This window comes from Hippoglossus stenolepis, chromosome 16, assembly GCF_022539355.2.
Source record: "Hippoglossus stenolepis isolate QCI-W04-F060 chromosome 16, HSTE1.2, whole genome shotgun sequence".
Taxonomy (NCBI): Eukaryota; Metazoa; Chordata; class Actinopteri; order Pleuronectiformes; family Pleuronectidae; genus Hippoglossus; species Hippoglossus stenolepis.
Genome location: NC_061498.1, coordinates 11,608,259 through 11,625,904, shown reverse-complemented (window position 1 = coordinate 11,625,904; position 17,646 = coordinate 11,608,259). Strand labels below are relative to the sequence as shown.

The 17,646-nt window shown below is 39.5% G+C and overlaps 1 protein-coding gene across 1 annotated transcript; it reads left to right on the top strand.

Annotated features, from left to right (window-relative positions):
* Positions 1–2,307: 2,307 nt before the first annotated feature.
* LOC124854949 (myosin heavy chain, fast skeletal muscle-like) lies at positions 2,308–13,850 on the top strand. Its single transcript, XM_047343775.1, has 40 exons — positions 2,308–2,460; positions 2,552–2,774; positions 2,872–3,015; positions 3,187–3,343; positions 3,458–3,485; positions 4,628–4,742; positions 4,837–4,929; positions 5,060–5,123; positions 5,201–5,299; positions 5,393–5,496; positions 5,595–5,733; positions 5,836–5,954; positions 6,044–6,193; positions 6,275–6,445; positions 6,541–6,847; positions 7,061–7,128; positions 7,218–7,305; positions 7,390–7,507; positions 7,614–7,737; positions 7,835–7,971; positions 8,097–8,352; positions 8,535–8,777; positions 8,887–9,063; positions 9,179–9,324; positions 9,449–9,539; positions 9,630–10,019; positions 10,117–10,243; positions 10,326–10,444; positions 10,761–10,957; positions 11,065–11,248; positions 11,345–11,510; positions 11,661–11,785; positions 11,885–12,193; positions 12,276–12,479; positions 12,569–12,694; positions 12,778–12,948; positions 13,039–13,143; positions 13,230–13,325; positions 13,424–13,555; positions 13,730–13,850. Exons 2-40 carry the CDS (start codon positions 2,571–2,573, stop codon positions 13,745–13,747), a joined length of 5,811 nt encoding a protein of 1,936 aa, XP_047199731.1. The 5' UTR covers positions 2,308–2,460; positions 2,552–2,570; the 3' UTR covers positions 13,748–13,850.
* Positions 13,851–17,646: the final 3,796 nt, after the last annotated feature.

Sequence of the window (17,646 nt, the reverse complement as noted above, 5' to 3'; positions counted from 1 at the left end):
GACTTCTGGAAGAAATTGAAACTAGACTTGGAATCTTGGAGCAGAAGTTTGTTTTCCCCTCACCAAGTGTTTGATGAGCCCTCACCTTGTAGTCCTATGCTATTGAGAGAGGAATACTTTTCAATATTTCACATCAATTTGTGATATGGTTACCAGGTAAACATGTCAGTGGCACATTAGCAGCAATTGAAATCAACACCAGTCGAAACCCTAATCCCAATTGTCTAGGAACAACACAGTCCAAAAATTGGTCCAAGTAATAATCTAATCTTTTTTTAAAATAACATCCAGATTAGTATTAGTACGAAAATTCAGGATGAATAGATATTAACTATATTAATATCAGCAGCAAGAAAATAACTAAAACAAGTGTTAAAAGATCTTAGGTACTTTCTCTGGTACTTTAAAACCTCACAAAATCTGCTCATATCAGAATATGTCATGAGAGGCAACCCACATGGGTCAACGTAAGGGAAAAGTGAAGAGAACTGATTATGTTTGTTTGCATGTTTTCTTTGGTCTGCCAATTTGACTAAAAAAATGCCCTAATAGACAACCACCTTCAAGATTTATCAGGGCACTGGAATCATTCTTATTTAACAGACGTCACCTCATATCAAATGTAGCCAGCTCTTTTTGCCTTGTGTGGAACTTATTTTAAGGCCTGATCTCTAACAAGTTGCCAACTCTTTCCATGTCCATTTAGAGAGTTATATTTGTGTGACTAAACTTACATGGATATTCATTTTAATATAGGAATATGAGCTGTGGGCAAGTGTTGTGTAACTGTAGAACACAGATATTTAGGGGCAATTCCATGCATGTATCAAAAGAAAATGAATGATTCAATGTCTATTAATGAAGCGCTTTGACTTGAACATAGATCAAATAGAGCACAAACACAATTATAATGGTATTTTTCAGGTATTATTGACATACAAGTGAAGAAGTGTTTGATGAGCATAATAAAAGTTTTAATTTTTTTTAATGCTGACAACTGTCTCATATTAAAGTCACTTAGGGGTGAATGTTCTTTCATTTCAGATATTTCAGATGTGCAAGTGTCTTGCAACCGAATATCAGTGATATTTGAAACACTTTCTGAAAGTAATTCCAAGAGCTACTGATGAACTGAAAAAAAAATGCTAATGTTTCAACTTTAATCTTTAACCTTAAAATCTAATTTTATATTATTTGAAATCATTAACAAACCATATTCTGAATTATTTTATGAAAACAACTTGGTCCTCACTTCCTGCATTTTCAGGAAGTAGTGGATCAACATTGAGATCAGCAAGTTTTTTTGTTAATTTTGAGAAGAAATCCAAAAACATCTCCTTTCTTTTTAAATGAAGTTACTTCCTTAGCGACCCTTGATTCATATTTGGCTTAGTTTAATTATTTTGTTGATGTTGTATTATAACATGAACAACTTGTGTGAATGCACTCTATTCCCTTCATGCTGTAATTCCTCTTTTGTGACAGTAGAGAGACTCATAGTCATTATTTCATATTTATTCCACACCAAAATTGTGTTGCAATGAAATTAAATAAAATTAAATAAATATATAAGTAATAATCTTAATGGATACTGTATTTTTTAAGGATATGTTTTTTTTTTAGCTACAAAGAATTGTGCATATCACTTCCTTAAACATCACTGCCTCCATAAAAGCTACAGGATGAAATGAAGCCATGACCAAAATGAGAGAGAGACTACTGCTGACTCGGCACTTTCACCCTCTATAAAAGAGGCTGCAACTGCTGTGTGAACTGATAGGCATCCAACGCAGGTGAGTGAATTAACTCATATTGTACTCGTTTTTGATTAGTTGGGGAAGTTGCTTATTCCTCATGCATATTAGTTTAAGATAACATTCAGGTGAAATGTCATGGCTTATCAAAGTAGTCTTGAGTGGGGAACATTAGTCAAAGCAATTTTGTGTATATATAATTAAATGTTTTATTCACATCTAGTTCACATCTTTTTTTCTAAATACGTACATAGCCTACCATGTGATCAACAGCAATATTTCTCTGGTTGGAGGGGCAATTGAATGAAGAGGAGAATACTGAACTTTAATGATTCAACTAAATATAGTGAGCTTTTATCAGTAGGTCGGAAAAACTTTTACAGTGTGAGATGTTCTAGTACTCTCAAAAGACAGAATTTCTGGAACTTCAATTAAGTTTAAGTTTTGTGCTCAGGTTTAATTATGTTTTTATAGCATCCTGAGAATCCCTCAGAGACAGCACCACCAATTCTCTTTTGGAAGTAGCTGAGGTCAAATATGTTGCCATAAAAAATACTTAAAATCTCCACTATCAGATAGAAACAAACTATTAGTGATACCACGTTGATAGATTAACTAAAGTCTTCTTCGATTATCATCTCAATCTCTCTTCAAAGGCATCCTTGGACAACAACAGATCTGTGCAACTCAAGAGGGATAAACTGAAGTAAGACATGTTTGCAATAATATAACCTCCATAATGAAAAATAATACTAACACTATCAAATTCATTCAACACTATTCTCTCATCTTTTCAGTCCCATCTAAAGTGCCATCATGAGCACAGACGGAGAAATGCAGTGCTATGGCCCGGCGGCCATCTACCTCCGGAAGCCAGAGAGGGAGAGGATTGAGTCTCAAACTATTCCGTTTGACGCCAAAACAGCCTACTTTGTGGTGGATGCTGCTGAGATGTACCTCAAGGGTAAACTTGTGAAGAAAGAGGGGGGCAAAGCCACAGTTGACACAGATTGTGGAAAGGTAGGTGAATCAAATATGAAATACTATTCTAAATTATAATCTTAAAAATATAGTTTTGTCTCTCAATTTCATTTGATGTCAATTGATTTCTGTTCAGTCTCTTACTGTCAAAGAGGTCGACATCCATCCCAGGAATCCTCCAAAGTTTGACAAGCTTGAGGACATGGTCATGATGACCCACCTCAACGAGCCTTGTGTGTTGTATAACCTCAAAGAGCGTTATGCATCATGGATGATCTACGTGAGTTTCCCCCAAAGGAGAAGCATTCAAAGCAAACACATCATTCACTGGAAAAAGATTCCTAACTATTAGACATAGTATAAAACTTAAAATATGTATGAAAGTATGTGTATGTAAATAAATATATATATACCTTAAGGTCAATGCTGTTTATGCTCTCTGCTTTCACAGACCTACTCTGGTCTGTTCTGTGTCGTGGTGAACCCCTACAAGTGGCTTCCCGTGTACGATGCTATAGTTGTGGAAGGATACAGAGGCAAGAAGAGGATTGAGGCACCACCCCACATCTTCTCCATCTCTGACAATGCCTATCAGTTCATGCTCACAGGTAAGATCAAAGTTATTTGTTTATTTGTGTGATGAAGAATTCATCTTAAACATACCCTGATTGAAGGAGTAATGAAAATGGAACTCATGTGTAGCATATATCTTTGTATTTCAGATCGTGAGAACCAGTCTGTCCTGATTACGTGAGTATTACACAAAGGCCCTGATCTAAGATCCCAAATAGAGAGTGCTGAATTGCGTGTGCATTATAACAGATTGCACATTTGGAATGTGGGCGTTTTACGTGTGATCTACTAAAAATAATTGTGCAAATGATAACAGGTGCAAACATGGTAGAGTGTTTTGCCTGCGTTACTGGTTTTCGCAATGGAGCATTACGGAGAGCAGAGTGACCGCAAGCATTACATTTAATGCCATAGAATTGATGGAAGAGGCAAAAAAAACATGTTGTTGAGCTACAGCAAAATAGCAGTAAAATATCAATATAACTTAAAGAAACGCAATAAGTGAGAGTATCTGGGAGAAAGTAAATGCTGTGGGTAAAACAAAAAGACAACCGATGAAATACAGTGAAGGTGGCAGGACATAGGAAGAAGAACAAAAGAAAAAATAACTCATAATAAAACCTCGGCAAATAAAACAGGTGGGGGGGTGGTAGAGATGCCTCTGACCAATATTGCCCAGCAGGTGCGGTTCACTTTCTGTGGCGCGAGCACTCAGGCGCGACACTTGGAGCACACGGAGAACCCACCAGGCAGCTGGTCAGCGCTGTATCTGGTGTGATGATGGCCATCAGTGCCTTGGCAAGAGAGGGATTATTTTTGCTTCTGTCAATCCAAACATGCTGACACGAGCAGAAAAAACCTGTTCTCTCCGTCTTCTTCTATGCCGTCTCCTCCTCACCACAATAACTGCAGCCATCTGTGCGTAACGCTGTGCCGATTAGCACCTAGCTTTCAAACGTACTAAATATAGATGCAGTCACAACCACTGCAATTATTTTCAGGCTTTGTAAATCACAATCTGGTGCTAAATTAAAGAATTTGCATCTACTCCTCCCACTACTTTGCGCACTTGGGTAGAAACGCCCGATAATGCATATTCATTAAGGCAAACGTACTAAATGGGCAGTGCGTGTAATTCTGCACGCAATCCTCAGTGCACACCATTAGTAGATAAACTTGCATGTTTTTTTGCAGGTGAAATCAAGTTTCCAAATGTTTTTACACACGCAAACCTTTAGTAGATCAGGCCCAAACTGTTATCACAATAGATTTTAATGAAAATCAAGCTAAATCTTAAAAATGTGCCCCTTTTAACCCAGTGGAGAATCCGGTGCTGGAAAGACTGTCAACACCAAGCGTGTCATCCAGTACTTTGCAACAATTGCAGCTCTTGGAGCTAAGAAGACTGAGCCAGTAGCAGCTAGCAAGATACAGGTAAATGGTGAATGCAATGGTTGTATAAGATAAATGCTTTTTTCAGAGGAAGGTTAATTTGCAAAGGTTGTGTAATTCAAAATTTCTCTTCCAGGGCTCCCTTGAGGACCAAATCGTTGCGGCTAACCCTCTGCTGGAGTCCTATGGTAATGCCAAGACTGTGAGGAATGACAACTCCTCACGTTTCGTAAGTATTCATTTTATGGGCCTTCACGTACTGTAACTTTCCTACACTTAATGTAACTTTGACTTAAACTGACAGATTTTTTGATGGAGTATTAAAAAAAAACGATTTTATTTCTACTCTGGAACTCTAGGGTAAATTCATCAGAATCCACTTCGGAACATCTGGCAAGCTGTCTTCAGCTGATATTGAAACATGTAAGTCATTGTCTACATTTTGTTCAGTCACCTTTGTTTCAATTTACACTTGTCTGACTTTGATTTGTTGAACGTAGATCTGCTGGAGAAGTCCCGTGTCACCTTCCAGTTGTCTGCTGAGAGGAGCTACCATATCTTCTATCAGCTGATGACAGGCCACAATCCTGAGCTGATAGGTATGATGAAACATGGAAAATAGGAAGTTGTAGTTGGAATTAAGACACTGTTACAGGAGGACTGATTCATTTATTTCTTCTATTCTTTTGTAGAGGCTCTTCTGATCACCACCAACCCCTATGACTACCACATGGTCAGTCAGGGTGAAATCGCAGTCAAAAGCATCGATGATGTCGAGGAGTTCATTGCAACAGATGTAACGCACAAACTCCTACTTGTTTTGAGATTTCAAAATTGAGAATCCAAGACACAAATGTCACAAATGTTGACTACTTTCTTTTCTGTGCAATGCAGACTGCTATTGACATCTTGGGCTTCACCGGTGAGGAGAAAATCGGCATATACAAGCTGACTGGTGCTGTGATGCATCATGGCAACATGAAATTCAAGCAGAAGCAGCGTGAGGAGCAGGCTGAACCTGATGGCAATGAGGGTAAATGTGATAATAATGTCTTGAAGCATGTCTGTCACATGTATAACACGTGACTCTAAACATGACATAGATCAGTGAACTTAAGATTTTTCTTTCCATCAGTGGCTGATAAAATTGCCTACCTTTTGGGCTTGAACTCAGCTGACATGCTGAAATGTCTGTGCTATCCAAGAGTCAAGGTCGGAAATGAGATGGTGACCAAAGGTCAAACCGTTTCACAGGTACAAAAACAGAGGAAACTTGAAGCATCTACAAATCCATGAGTGATTTAAAAACCAAGCATGTTTTTTAATATTGCCCTTGTTTCTAGGTCAACAATTCCGTCTCAGCTCTGTGCAAGTCTATCTATGAGAAAATGTTCTTGTGGATGGTCATCCGTATCAATGAGATGCTCGACACAAAGCAAGCAAGACAATACTACATTGGTGTGCTGGATATCGCTGGGTTTGAGATCTTTGATGTGAGTGGTCTGAAAACTATCTGAGCAGTATAACAGATGTACACAAATATGCTATGTACTCATACATTTCGGCTATTACAGTACAACAGCTTGGAGCAGCTTTGCATCAACTTCACCAATGAGAAACTGCAACAGTTTTTCAACCACCACATGTTTGTTCTGGAGCAAGAGGAGTACAAGAAAGAAGGCATTGAATGGGAGTTCATTGACTTTGGTATGGACTTGGCTGCCTGCATTGAGCTTATTGAGAAGGTAAGTAGCTACTTGGGAAGACTATTTTTTTCCTTCATGTGCAAATCATTGCCTCCGCAAATAAACTTTTAACATGAAATGTAAATTATTCTCAGCCAATGGGCATCTTCTCCATCCTTGAAGAGGAGTGCATGTTCCCTAAGGCCTCTGACGCAACTTTCAAGAACAAGCTACACGATCAGCACCTTGGCAAGACCAAGGCCTTTGAGAAGCCAAAGCCTGTAAAGGGCAAGCCTGAAGCTCACTTCTCCCTGGTTCACTATGCCGGTACAGTGGACTACAACATCACTGGCTGGCTGGAGAAGAACAAGGACCCACTGAACGACTCAGTTGTTCAGCTGTACCAGAAATCTTCAAACAAACTGCTTGCTCTTCTGTATGCTGCTCATCCTGGAGGTGACGGTAAGAAACAAGACTGAGCAGAATAATAAACAACTATGATGTGTGCAGTGACTCTGTAGTTATTGGTAGAAGTGTGTCGTTGAAACTGTACCTTGCCAAGTGTTGTAACATTTTCTGCATAAAAGAAAAACAATAATTGTTAAAAATAATAACAATAACAATTACAACAGCATTATGTATTATCTTGGTAATAAAATATGTTTTTTTAATCAGAGGCTGCTGGCAAGAAGGGTGGTAAGAAGAAGGGTGGTTCCTTCCAGACTGTGTCTTGTGTTTTCAGGGTATGTATTGTTTCATATTGCTAGATTACACTTAAAAACCTAATGGTGAAATAATGTTTGACTTAATATTTCATACTGTTGATCCACAGGAGAACTTGGGCAAGCTGATGACCAACTTGAGGAGCACACATCCTCACTTTGTACGTTGCCTGATTCCCAATGAGACAAAGACCCCAGGTAAAAAGGTTTTTCATCCACCTTTTGTCATTTTGTCTAACTTAGTCACAAAGAAGGTTTTAGACAAAAAAAATATTTTTCCAGGTCTGATGGAGAACTTCTTGGTCATCCACCAGCTGAGGTGTAACGGTGTGCTGGAGGGCATCAGAATCTGCAGAAAGGGCTTCCCCAGCAGAATCCTCTACGGTGACTTCAAGCAGAGGTGAATGCAGTTCGGAGTAAAAGAAAGTGAATTTGATTTCTGTAGATGTATCATGGTGAAGGGACACAAGAAAACTTTGTAGTAACCATATCATATTTTAATGTAGATACAAAGTACTGAATGCCAGCGTCATCCCTGAGGGACAGTTCATTGACAACAAGAAAGCTGCAGAGAAGCTGTTGGGCTCCATTGATGTGGACCACACTCAGTACAAGTTTGGGCACACAAAGGTACAATTCTATGGGCAATTTTGAAAGCTGCTATTTATTACAAATCAAGTATTATCGGTGTGTCCTGATGACAGATGTCACTTATTTGACAACATAGGTGTTCTTCAAAGCTGGTCTGCTGGGTGACCTGGAGGAAATGAGAGATGAGAAACTGACTTCACTGGTGACCATGACTCAGGCCCTCTGCAGAGGATTTGTCATGAGGCTGGCGTTTGTTAAGATGATGGAGAGGAGGTAATATATATATTTCATATTGCACCATTAACTGTACAGTCCAATCAAGTAGTCATGTTGCTTCAATTGTTATCATCTGCAAACCCATGACATAAATGACATATGATCTGCAATTGTTTTTCCAGGGAATCTATTTATTCAATCCAATACAACATTCGTTCATTCATGAACGTGAAAAACTGGCCATGGATGCATCTGTACTTCAAGATCAAGCCTCTTCTGAAGAGTGCTGAGACTGAGAAGGAACTGAGTCAGATGAAGGAGAACTATGATAAGATGAAGACAGACCTGGCTACTGCCTTGGCCAAGAAGAAGGAACTGGAAGAGAAAATGGTTTCTCTGCTGCAGGAGAAGAATGACCTGCAACTGCAAGTGGCTTCAGTACGTAAAGTGTACGATTTATTAAGTGTACACATTGTGTACATGCTTAATGAAAGTTTAATTACACTATCATCTTCTGACTTTCTGTGTACCTTACTAAATTTGTAGGTTATGAATAATTAGCATTAAATAAAAAAATGTTTAACAAAGAAAAGTAATCAAATTATCTTATTGTACTGTAGGAAGGGGATAATCTCTCAGATGCTGAGGAAAGGTGTGAAGGGCTCATTAAGAGCAAAATCCAGTTTGAGGCTAAACTCAAAGAGACAACTGAAAGACTGGAGGATGAAGAGGAAATCAATGCTGAGCTGACTGCCAAGAAGAGGAAGCTGGAGGATGAATGCTCTGAGCTGAAGAAGGACATTGATGACCTGGAGCTCACCTTGGCTAAAGTGGAGAAGGAGAAACATGCCACAGAAAACAAGGTTCACGCATAAACATAATGATATAAAACAATAAACATATTTCTATCAATGGGTCAAGTATGTGTCAGTATAAATATTAAGTTGTATTAAAAAAATATAATTTTTAAAGGTGAAAAACCTGACAGAGGAAATGGCATCCCAAGATGAGTCCATTGCCAAGTTGACCAAGGAGAAGAAAGCCCTCCAAGAGAGCCACCAGCAAACACTGGATGATCTCCAGGCAGAGGAAGACAAAGTCAACACTCTGACCAAGGCCAAGACAAAGCTGGAACAGCAAGTGGATGATGTAAGAAAACAGTAACTCTGACATTGCAATTTTTCTTTGTATTGACAAGACTCCAGGAATGCATGGTCTGTCTTATAAATGCCACAAACTATTATTGATAAATGTTATTTTATAGCTTGAGGGATCACTGGAGCAAGAGAAGAAGCTCCGCATGGACCTTGAGAGAGCCAAGAGGAAGCTTGAGGGAGACCTGAAACTGGCCCAGGAATCCCTCATGGATCTGGAGAATGACAAGCAGCAGTCTGATGAGAAAATCAAGAAGTGGGTTTTTTTTTGGTTCATGAAACCTGCTATATCTCACACACTGCATGCATCAAACTTTTTTGTTCTCCTCGTCATCAGAAACAAGACACTGACTGAATATGATTTTACTTTCCTATTACAGGAAGGACTTTGAGATAAGTCAGCTTCTCAGCAAGATTGAGGATGAACAGTCCCTTGGTGCTCAGCTTCAGAAGAAGATCAAGGAACTTCAGGTAATGTTATTTTACACAAATAATAGATTCAAAAATCAGAAATGGCTTCTAATCAATAGCCTTTTCTGATGTTACTGTCATCAAATCTAGGCTCGCATTGAGGAGCTGGAGGAGGAGATTGAGGCTGAGAGGGCTGCTAGGGCCAAGGTTGAGAAACAGAGGGCTGACCTCTCCAGGGAGCTTGAGGAGATCAGCGAGAGGCTTGAGGAAGCTGGTGGAGCAACAGCCTCTCAGATTGAGATGAACAAGAAGCGTGAGGCTGAGTTCCAGAAGATGCGTCGCGACCTAGAGGAGTCAACCCTTCAGCATGAATCTACCGCATCGGCTCTTCGCAAGAAGCAGGCTGACAGTGTTGCAGAGTTGGGTGAGCAGATCGACAACCTCCAGCGTGTTAAGCAGAAGCTGGAGAAGGAAAAGAGCGAGTACAAGATGGAGATTGATGACCTCTCCAGCAGCATGGAGTCAGTTGCAAAAGCAAAGGTGAGTAGTTTTCATCTAGAAATATGAAATGTAACCAGGAAGTATTAAACTAGCTTTAAACTTAACAAATGGACATCATAATATTGTTTTGTTGTAGGGCAACTTGGAGAAAATGTGCAGAAGTCTAGAGGACCAGCTGGGTGAGCTTAAAGCTAAAAGTGATGAGAATATTCATCAGCTGAATGACATTAATGCACAGAAGGCAAGACTGCTGACAGAGAATGGTGAGTCACCTTTGATAAAATAAGTAACGAAACCAGTGATGATTATTTTTGATGAATACCACATCTATGTTTTGTCTTTCAGGTGAGTTCTCTCGCCAGCTTGAGGAGAAAGAAGCTCTTGTTTCCCAGCTGACCAGAGGCAAACAGGCTTACACTCAGCAGATTGAGGAGCTTAAGAGACACACTGAGGAGGAAGTGAAGGTATTCATGTTCTGTTACTGGGTTTAGACAGAGTCTAACCTAAGCTCTCTAGTTCAAATGCTGTCATTAAATATATTAATATATTAATATTAATGTACATACAGTTTATTTTAAAACTATTGAATATCAAAACTTAGTCATATGGAAAAAACACCCATAGAGATGTAATACTATTATTGCTCATTTAAATCTTAATGAATTACATTTTGTTGAATAATGGAAAGCAACCAATGCGATATAAAAGAAAATGATCCAAAGCTTAATTACTAACTCAGAATCATTTGTGAGTTAAAAATGTTTGTGTCATGTTCAACAGGCCAAGAACGCCCTGGCCCACGCCGTTCAGTCATCCCGCCATGACTGCGATCTGCTCAGAGAGCAGTTTGAGGAGGAGCAGGAGGCCAAGGCTGAGCTCCAGAGAGGCATGTCCAAGGCCAACACTGAGGTGGCTCAGTGGAGAAGCAAATATGAGACTGATGCTATCCAGCGCACGGAGGAACTGGAGGAGTCCAAGTACATGAATCCTTTTTGAATTAATGAATGCATTTTTATTCAATATTAAGAATTTAAGTGTAATATTTTTGCATAGTTAAATACAATCATATTCTTCTTCGTGACAGGAAAAAGCTTGCCCAGCGCCTGCAGGATGCTGAGGAGTCCATCGAGGCTGTGAACTCCAAGTGTGCCTCTTTGGAGAAGACCAAGCAGAGGCTGCAGGGTGAGGTGGAGGACCTCATGATTGATGTGGAGAGAGCTAATTCTCTGGCCGCCAACCTTGACAAGAAGCAGAGGAACTTTGACAAGGTGCTTTAAGGTTAAGAAGTTAAAAACAACAACAACAAAAAACAAGATCTTATTTCAAGGATACATGTCTTTTTTTTCTCACATGCATGTTTATAGGTCCTGGCAGAATGGAAACAGAAGCATGAAGAGGGCCAGGCTGAGCTGGAAGGATCCCTGAAGGAGGCTCGCTCCCTCAGCACTGAACTGTTCAAGATGAAGAACTCTTATGAGGAGTCTCTGGATCAGTTGGAGACATTGAAGAGAGAAAATAAGAACCTTCAGCGTACGTCAATCTCACCAATTTAGTGTGACATTCAGTTGTAGTTTATGAGCTTTATTGAAAGTAAATGTAAGGAATGACGTAGACCATTTCCTATATATGTTGTATATTGCATACAACTAGTCTTAATATTTTGTATGTGTTGGTCTATAGAGGAGATCTCAGACATGACTGAACAGCTTGGTGAGACTGGAAAGAGCATCCATGAGCTGGAGAAATCCAAGAAGACTGTGGAGACTGAGAAGGCAGAGATTCAGACAGCACTGGAGGAAGCTGAGGTACTACAGTTAAAATTATAGAAATTCAAAAAATTGTTGAATTAGTTTAGCCCATGCCTGTTCGATATTCATTCGAGCAATTATTGTTCAAATTTAAAGGGCACATTGGAACATGAGGAGGCCAAGATTCTCCGTGTCCAGCTTGAGCTCAACCAGATCAAAGGTGAGGTTGACAGGAAGCTGGCAGAGAAGGATGAGGAGATGGAGCAGATCAAGAGGAACAGCCAGAGGGTGATAGACTCCATGCAGACCACTCTTGATTCTGAGGTCAGGAGCAGGAACGATGCCCTGAGAGTCAAGAAGAAGATGGAGGGAGACCTGAATGAGATGGAGGTTCAGCTGAGCCATGCCAACAGGCAGGCTTCTGAGGCCCAGAAACAACTGAGGAACGTCCAGGGACAGCTCAAGGTGAGGTTTGTTGATTGTTGACTGAAAAAGACAAATGCTTAACCGGAAAGAAAGTTAATACTTTTCCACTTTTCATTATCAGGATGCCCAATTGCACCTTGACGACGCTGTCAGAGGACAGGAGGACATGAAGGAGCAGGTTGCCATGGTGGAGCGCAGAAATGGTCTGATGGTGGCTGAGATTGAGGAGCTGAGAGCCGCTCTGGAGCAGACAGAGAGAGGACGCAAAGTGGCTGAGCAGGAGCTGGTTGATGCTAGTGAGCGTGTCAGCCTTCTTCACTCTCAGGTATGTTTTCAGTTATTCACAAAAATATGGACTTTTTTTCCCATGACAAATACAGATTTAAATTTGATTTGACTCATTTTAATCCTCAGAACACCAGTCTGCTAAATACCAAGAAGAAGCTGGAGTCTGACTTTGTCCAGGTTCAGGGTGAAGTTGATGACACTATTCAGGAAGCAAGGAATGCTGAGGAGAAAGCCAAAAAGGCTATCACTGATGTGAGTTTACAATTCAATCTCAATACGTGGTTTTAAGGCTTATACCAAATGAAACTTGTACTGGAGACCATTTATCATTTCAGGCTGCCATGATGTCTGAGGAGCTGAAGAAGGAGCAGGACACCAGTGCTCATCTGGAGAGGATGAAGAAGAACCTAGAGGTCACAGTCAAGGACCTGCAGCACCGTCTGGATGAGGCTGAGAACCTCGCCATGAAGGGTGGCAAGAAGCAGCTCCAGAAACTGGAATCCAGGGTGAGAACATTACACTGTATAGTATAAATGCTCATCATCAACCAGTTTGAGGATGCACCTTATTGATGAGTTTTTTATTATCATGTTCAGGTGCATGAGCTAGAGGCTGAAGTTGAGGCCGAGCAGAGACGTGGAGCTGATGCTATTAAAGGAGTCCGCAAATATGAGAGGAGAGTGAAGGAGCTGACCTACCAGGTAACATCTTGTTTGACTTCAAAACACTTGTGAGGTCTTAATTAGTTTCCTCTGTCACTTTACTTAACCAATCTTAATTTGTGCAGACTGAGGAGGACAAGAAGAATGTGAGCAGGCTTCAGGATCTCGTTGACAAGCTGCAGCTCAAAGTCAAGGCTTACAAGAGACAGTCTGAGGAGGCTGTAAGTCAACTATATGACTAATCATTTCACTTACAATTTAACAAAACCTCCATTGTCTGCTTAGCAACTGAGTCAACATATTTCCTATCCCATCACAGGAGGAGCAAGCCAACACTCATATGTCCAGGTGCAGGAAGGTTCAGAACGAGATGGAAGAGGCTCAGGAGCGCGCTGACATTGCTGAGTCTCAGGTCAACAAGCTGAGAGTCAAGAGCCGTGACAGCGGAAAGGTAATGTGATCATACGGAAAATTACTACGTGGTACTTTAGTTTAATGTTGTTGTTTTTAAATTCTGTTCTTTATACAGTTCTACATATAAAATGAACTTGTATAACTATATGAGATAGATATTGTTGATAATATATGTTGAATAATTGTGTTTCTTCTTGTCATTTCTTTTCAGTCTGAAAGTGCAGAGTAAGATACAACATCCCATTGGAACCATTTGACAGACTTTATACAATATGAACTTGCTGTTGAATTGTTAGTGAATTAATTTAATAAACTGATTCCTGAAATATTCACTCTGTGTTTTCTGAAGTTTATTGAAGTCACATCTGAGTACACAGGGTTCAACCATGAAACCACGATATCCCATTTATGGATAAAGAAGGCCTGTTATGAATTTCTGGCCTAAACTTAACAGAAAATATTTGTACATATATATTTGCTTCTACCTTTAATAGAGTCAGAGTTATACAGATGGAGGAGCATACAGGAAAAAGGGGGGTAGAGACTATGGTAAAAGACACAGTTTAGAAGAGCTCTAAACTGTGAAGAAGCTTTGCAGTGGCCAGTCACCACCTGACACCACATCCAGGCTGAAATATGTGGCAAACACTTTGGCCATCAGCATCAAAAGTATTATGACCTTTACAACTCTGGTAAGCGGTAGTAGCCACATACTCTAGGGCTGATCATCCTTATTATTTCACAACTGATGCTTCACATCTGGCACTACAGTACACATATTTACATCCATGGCAACGGCTTACCTACACAGATATTATCCTTTTTTAGCAAAATACATTTCATTCATAAATACTGTTGATTGTTTAAGAAGATAGATCTCTCTAAACTTGGGATATGGTGGTAACAACATATCTTAATGTCCTATAAATATATCTTTCTCTCTATGCCAAATAAGAATCTGGTCCCTCTCTTTGCTGGATTTATTTTTGACCATGGTAACACCTTGTGATCTGCTGGTAAGATAGCGAATAATAAGCCAAGTCTGTGCAAATCAACGTAATGTAAGTTGATCCTGGATACAGTCCTACCCTTCATTAAATCTTCTGTCAGTCAGTCACTTATACATATCTAACCCTTCTACCCAAAAGCAGAATCTTTTTCATTCCTAAAAGCCAAAACATGAATGGTGTTTATGAGAGAGAAACATATTTCTGGAATTAAATTATCTGAGTTGGCTGTCCTTTTAAAGTCTGCTTCCAGGAGATACATAATACTTGTCTAGCTTTATTGGAAAGACCATCATCCTGATTTTAATTTCAGATATCAGAAATCTATGTCCTGTAACTATACACCAGTGACATTTCGATGCTTCTCCAAATTTAAAATAGATTACTGGCGGCAATATCAAAACCAACAGGGAACAGATGTCTACCATAAAGTGTGTCACCTTAAAGTCATTTGTCACACTCTAGATCTATTGAAACAAATACGCCACAAACAATGCAGTGCAGTTTGCCAATTTACCATCAGGTATGTTGAGGACATTACTATATTTACATTTTGTAAGTACACGTAATTTGTCTCTGTATGGGTGTCATTTGGTATACATTATGAGAATATTAAATAGCTTCACAGTACATTGCACCACCATATATGTCGACCCTCATCGGATTCTACCTATGCAACTAGTTAACTGAAATAAACTAAATTCAAGAGTTTAAGAGAGTATTGCATCAATATTCAACACTAATTACCAAGCAATGAGAATGCCTCAAAATAGTCTGTGAGGAAAATGTGCAGTTAACCTACTGTGAGAAGAGGCTATCAGTGGGTGTAAGTGATACCAGTGCAGAAAATGGAGATACAGTTTGATTTAGAGGGATGAGATACTTTATCAGCTGCTGTGAATAATGCCTAAAGCCAAAAGCAAGGTGTCCTAAGGCACAATAAGATACTTCTTTGTCTTTAACCGTTTCAGTTAAGGTCAGCTGCGGGGAAGCTTGCTGCGGGGATGCCACACAGTTTAGTAAATGATTAAGTATATGACCCACAGCATGAAAATGTTATGGCAGAGAGAATTGAAAAGAGAATTCTAATGTGGAAAATATGTAAAAACAACAGCACCTTAACCTTACCAGCTTGTGTGGTTGTTATTTTTGGTCTGAGAAGGATACTCATGCATGTGTGTGAGCAGACAGCATGCAGCTGGACATTTACCAAATATCTGAGCCATGTGTAACCTGCAACTATACACCAGTGACATTCTGACGCTTCTCCAACATGAAAACTCAGTACTGGTTTGAGAAATCAAAATGAAACTGACACAGCGCCTGTCATAAAGTGAGTAAGCTGAAATGTAATCTTTAAATTTATTGGAACAAATAAATAAATAGCTATTTTGTAAATAAACTAGGAACATAACTGGCATATTAAATCAATCAACAAATCAAATTTATATTTGTACAGCCCATATTCACAAATCAAAATTTGTCATAGTCCATGAGCAGCTGCCACCACTATCACAGTCAATCACCACCATCAATTATCAGGATCCACCATCATGATCCACAATCCACCATTACAATCCACCATCAGCTGGAACATACTAACCCTAACCCTGAAGAGAGAAAAGAACCATGCTTGTATAAGTTATTGTCCATGTCACTATCAGGCAACAAGGTGACAACCATACTGTGCTTGACCAAACTGAGTAACGCACTTGCACACCTGCTATGCAGCTCGAGACACCAACACTAACTGGCCAGGTGATTCCTTGGGCATGCATATGGGGAAGACTGGGATCAAACCACCGACCTTCTGGTTAGAGGACGACCACTCTACCCCCTCAGCTTGGTCTGCCAGCATTTTAGATTTACACGAGGTGCAGTCATTTTAACTTGGAATGTAGTGATGGTAACTGTGTACAAAAGACATCTTCAGACAAAAGGAGCAGCTTTTGGATTTACTGCATGTATTGACTTAAATTGAATGAAACGTCATTTTGTTGAAATCCAGGATTGAGGGTCAGAGGTACAGTATCCTGGTGCCCAGCTTAAGAAGAAGATCAAGGGACATTAGGCAATATCATAAAATCAATAATATACCTAAAGAATTTAAAACATATTACAGTATGTCCCACAATAAGACTTTATATTGTTACTATCATAAAATTAGGCTTGCATTGAGGAGCTTGGACATGAGGAGATGATAATATAAAATGAGATGAGGAGATGATGGCCATTTAATGTTTTGTATTACTTTAATGTCATACTAACAGCATTAAGATGTATTAAGGTTTATTGTTAGTTGTTGTAGTAGTGGCAGCACTAAGCTATTTTATTCATTAGCATAGTTCTCATGTAAAAATAGGCCTGGATGGATTGAAATGGTCTGTAAATTAAGACAACACAAATCACTTAAAATAATATAAACCTAAAACCACTCAGACAATGCCGCCTGGGATTATGTTAGGATTTAACAGACACTTGTAACAGTGAGCAACTCACTGTTACGGAATGACAATTGGCCTAATATAAGCTCAAAATCATTGCAGGAATTCAAGTACTCTCCTGACGCTACTTACTGGCTAGTGTGCTTGGTTCTCCAAGTGTTCAGAGAGGTGACAGTATAAGTATGAATTAATAGGAATCCTAACAGCACTCTAAAGTTAGAATAAAAGAACTGGTTGCCAAGACAGGGCATTCATAAACACAGTGCTGACTGGCTTATCCGAAAGGAATCCTGGCCCACAATAAAGGTCAGCAGAAGCAATAACTCAAGTGAAGTTTGAAAACCAGTGCATCACAGTAACAAATATAACAACTCTTTGGCATAACTTAAGGGCCAAGTTTAAAGGTTCAGTGTGTAAAATCTAGTGACATCTAGTGGTGAAGTTGCATGTTGCAGGTGAACACCCCTCACCTCACCTCACCCTCCCCTTCCAAACATGAATGAGAACATGTGGTAGTCTTCAGTTGTCATAAAAACTTAAAAGCTGTTTAGTTTGGACGACTCTAAAAAACATGGCGGCCTCCGTAGAGAGGACCAGCTCCTGATGTAAATATAAAGTATTTAAATATAAAAGGCCCATTCTAGGGTAAAGAAAACAACAATTCGTACAATTTAGAT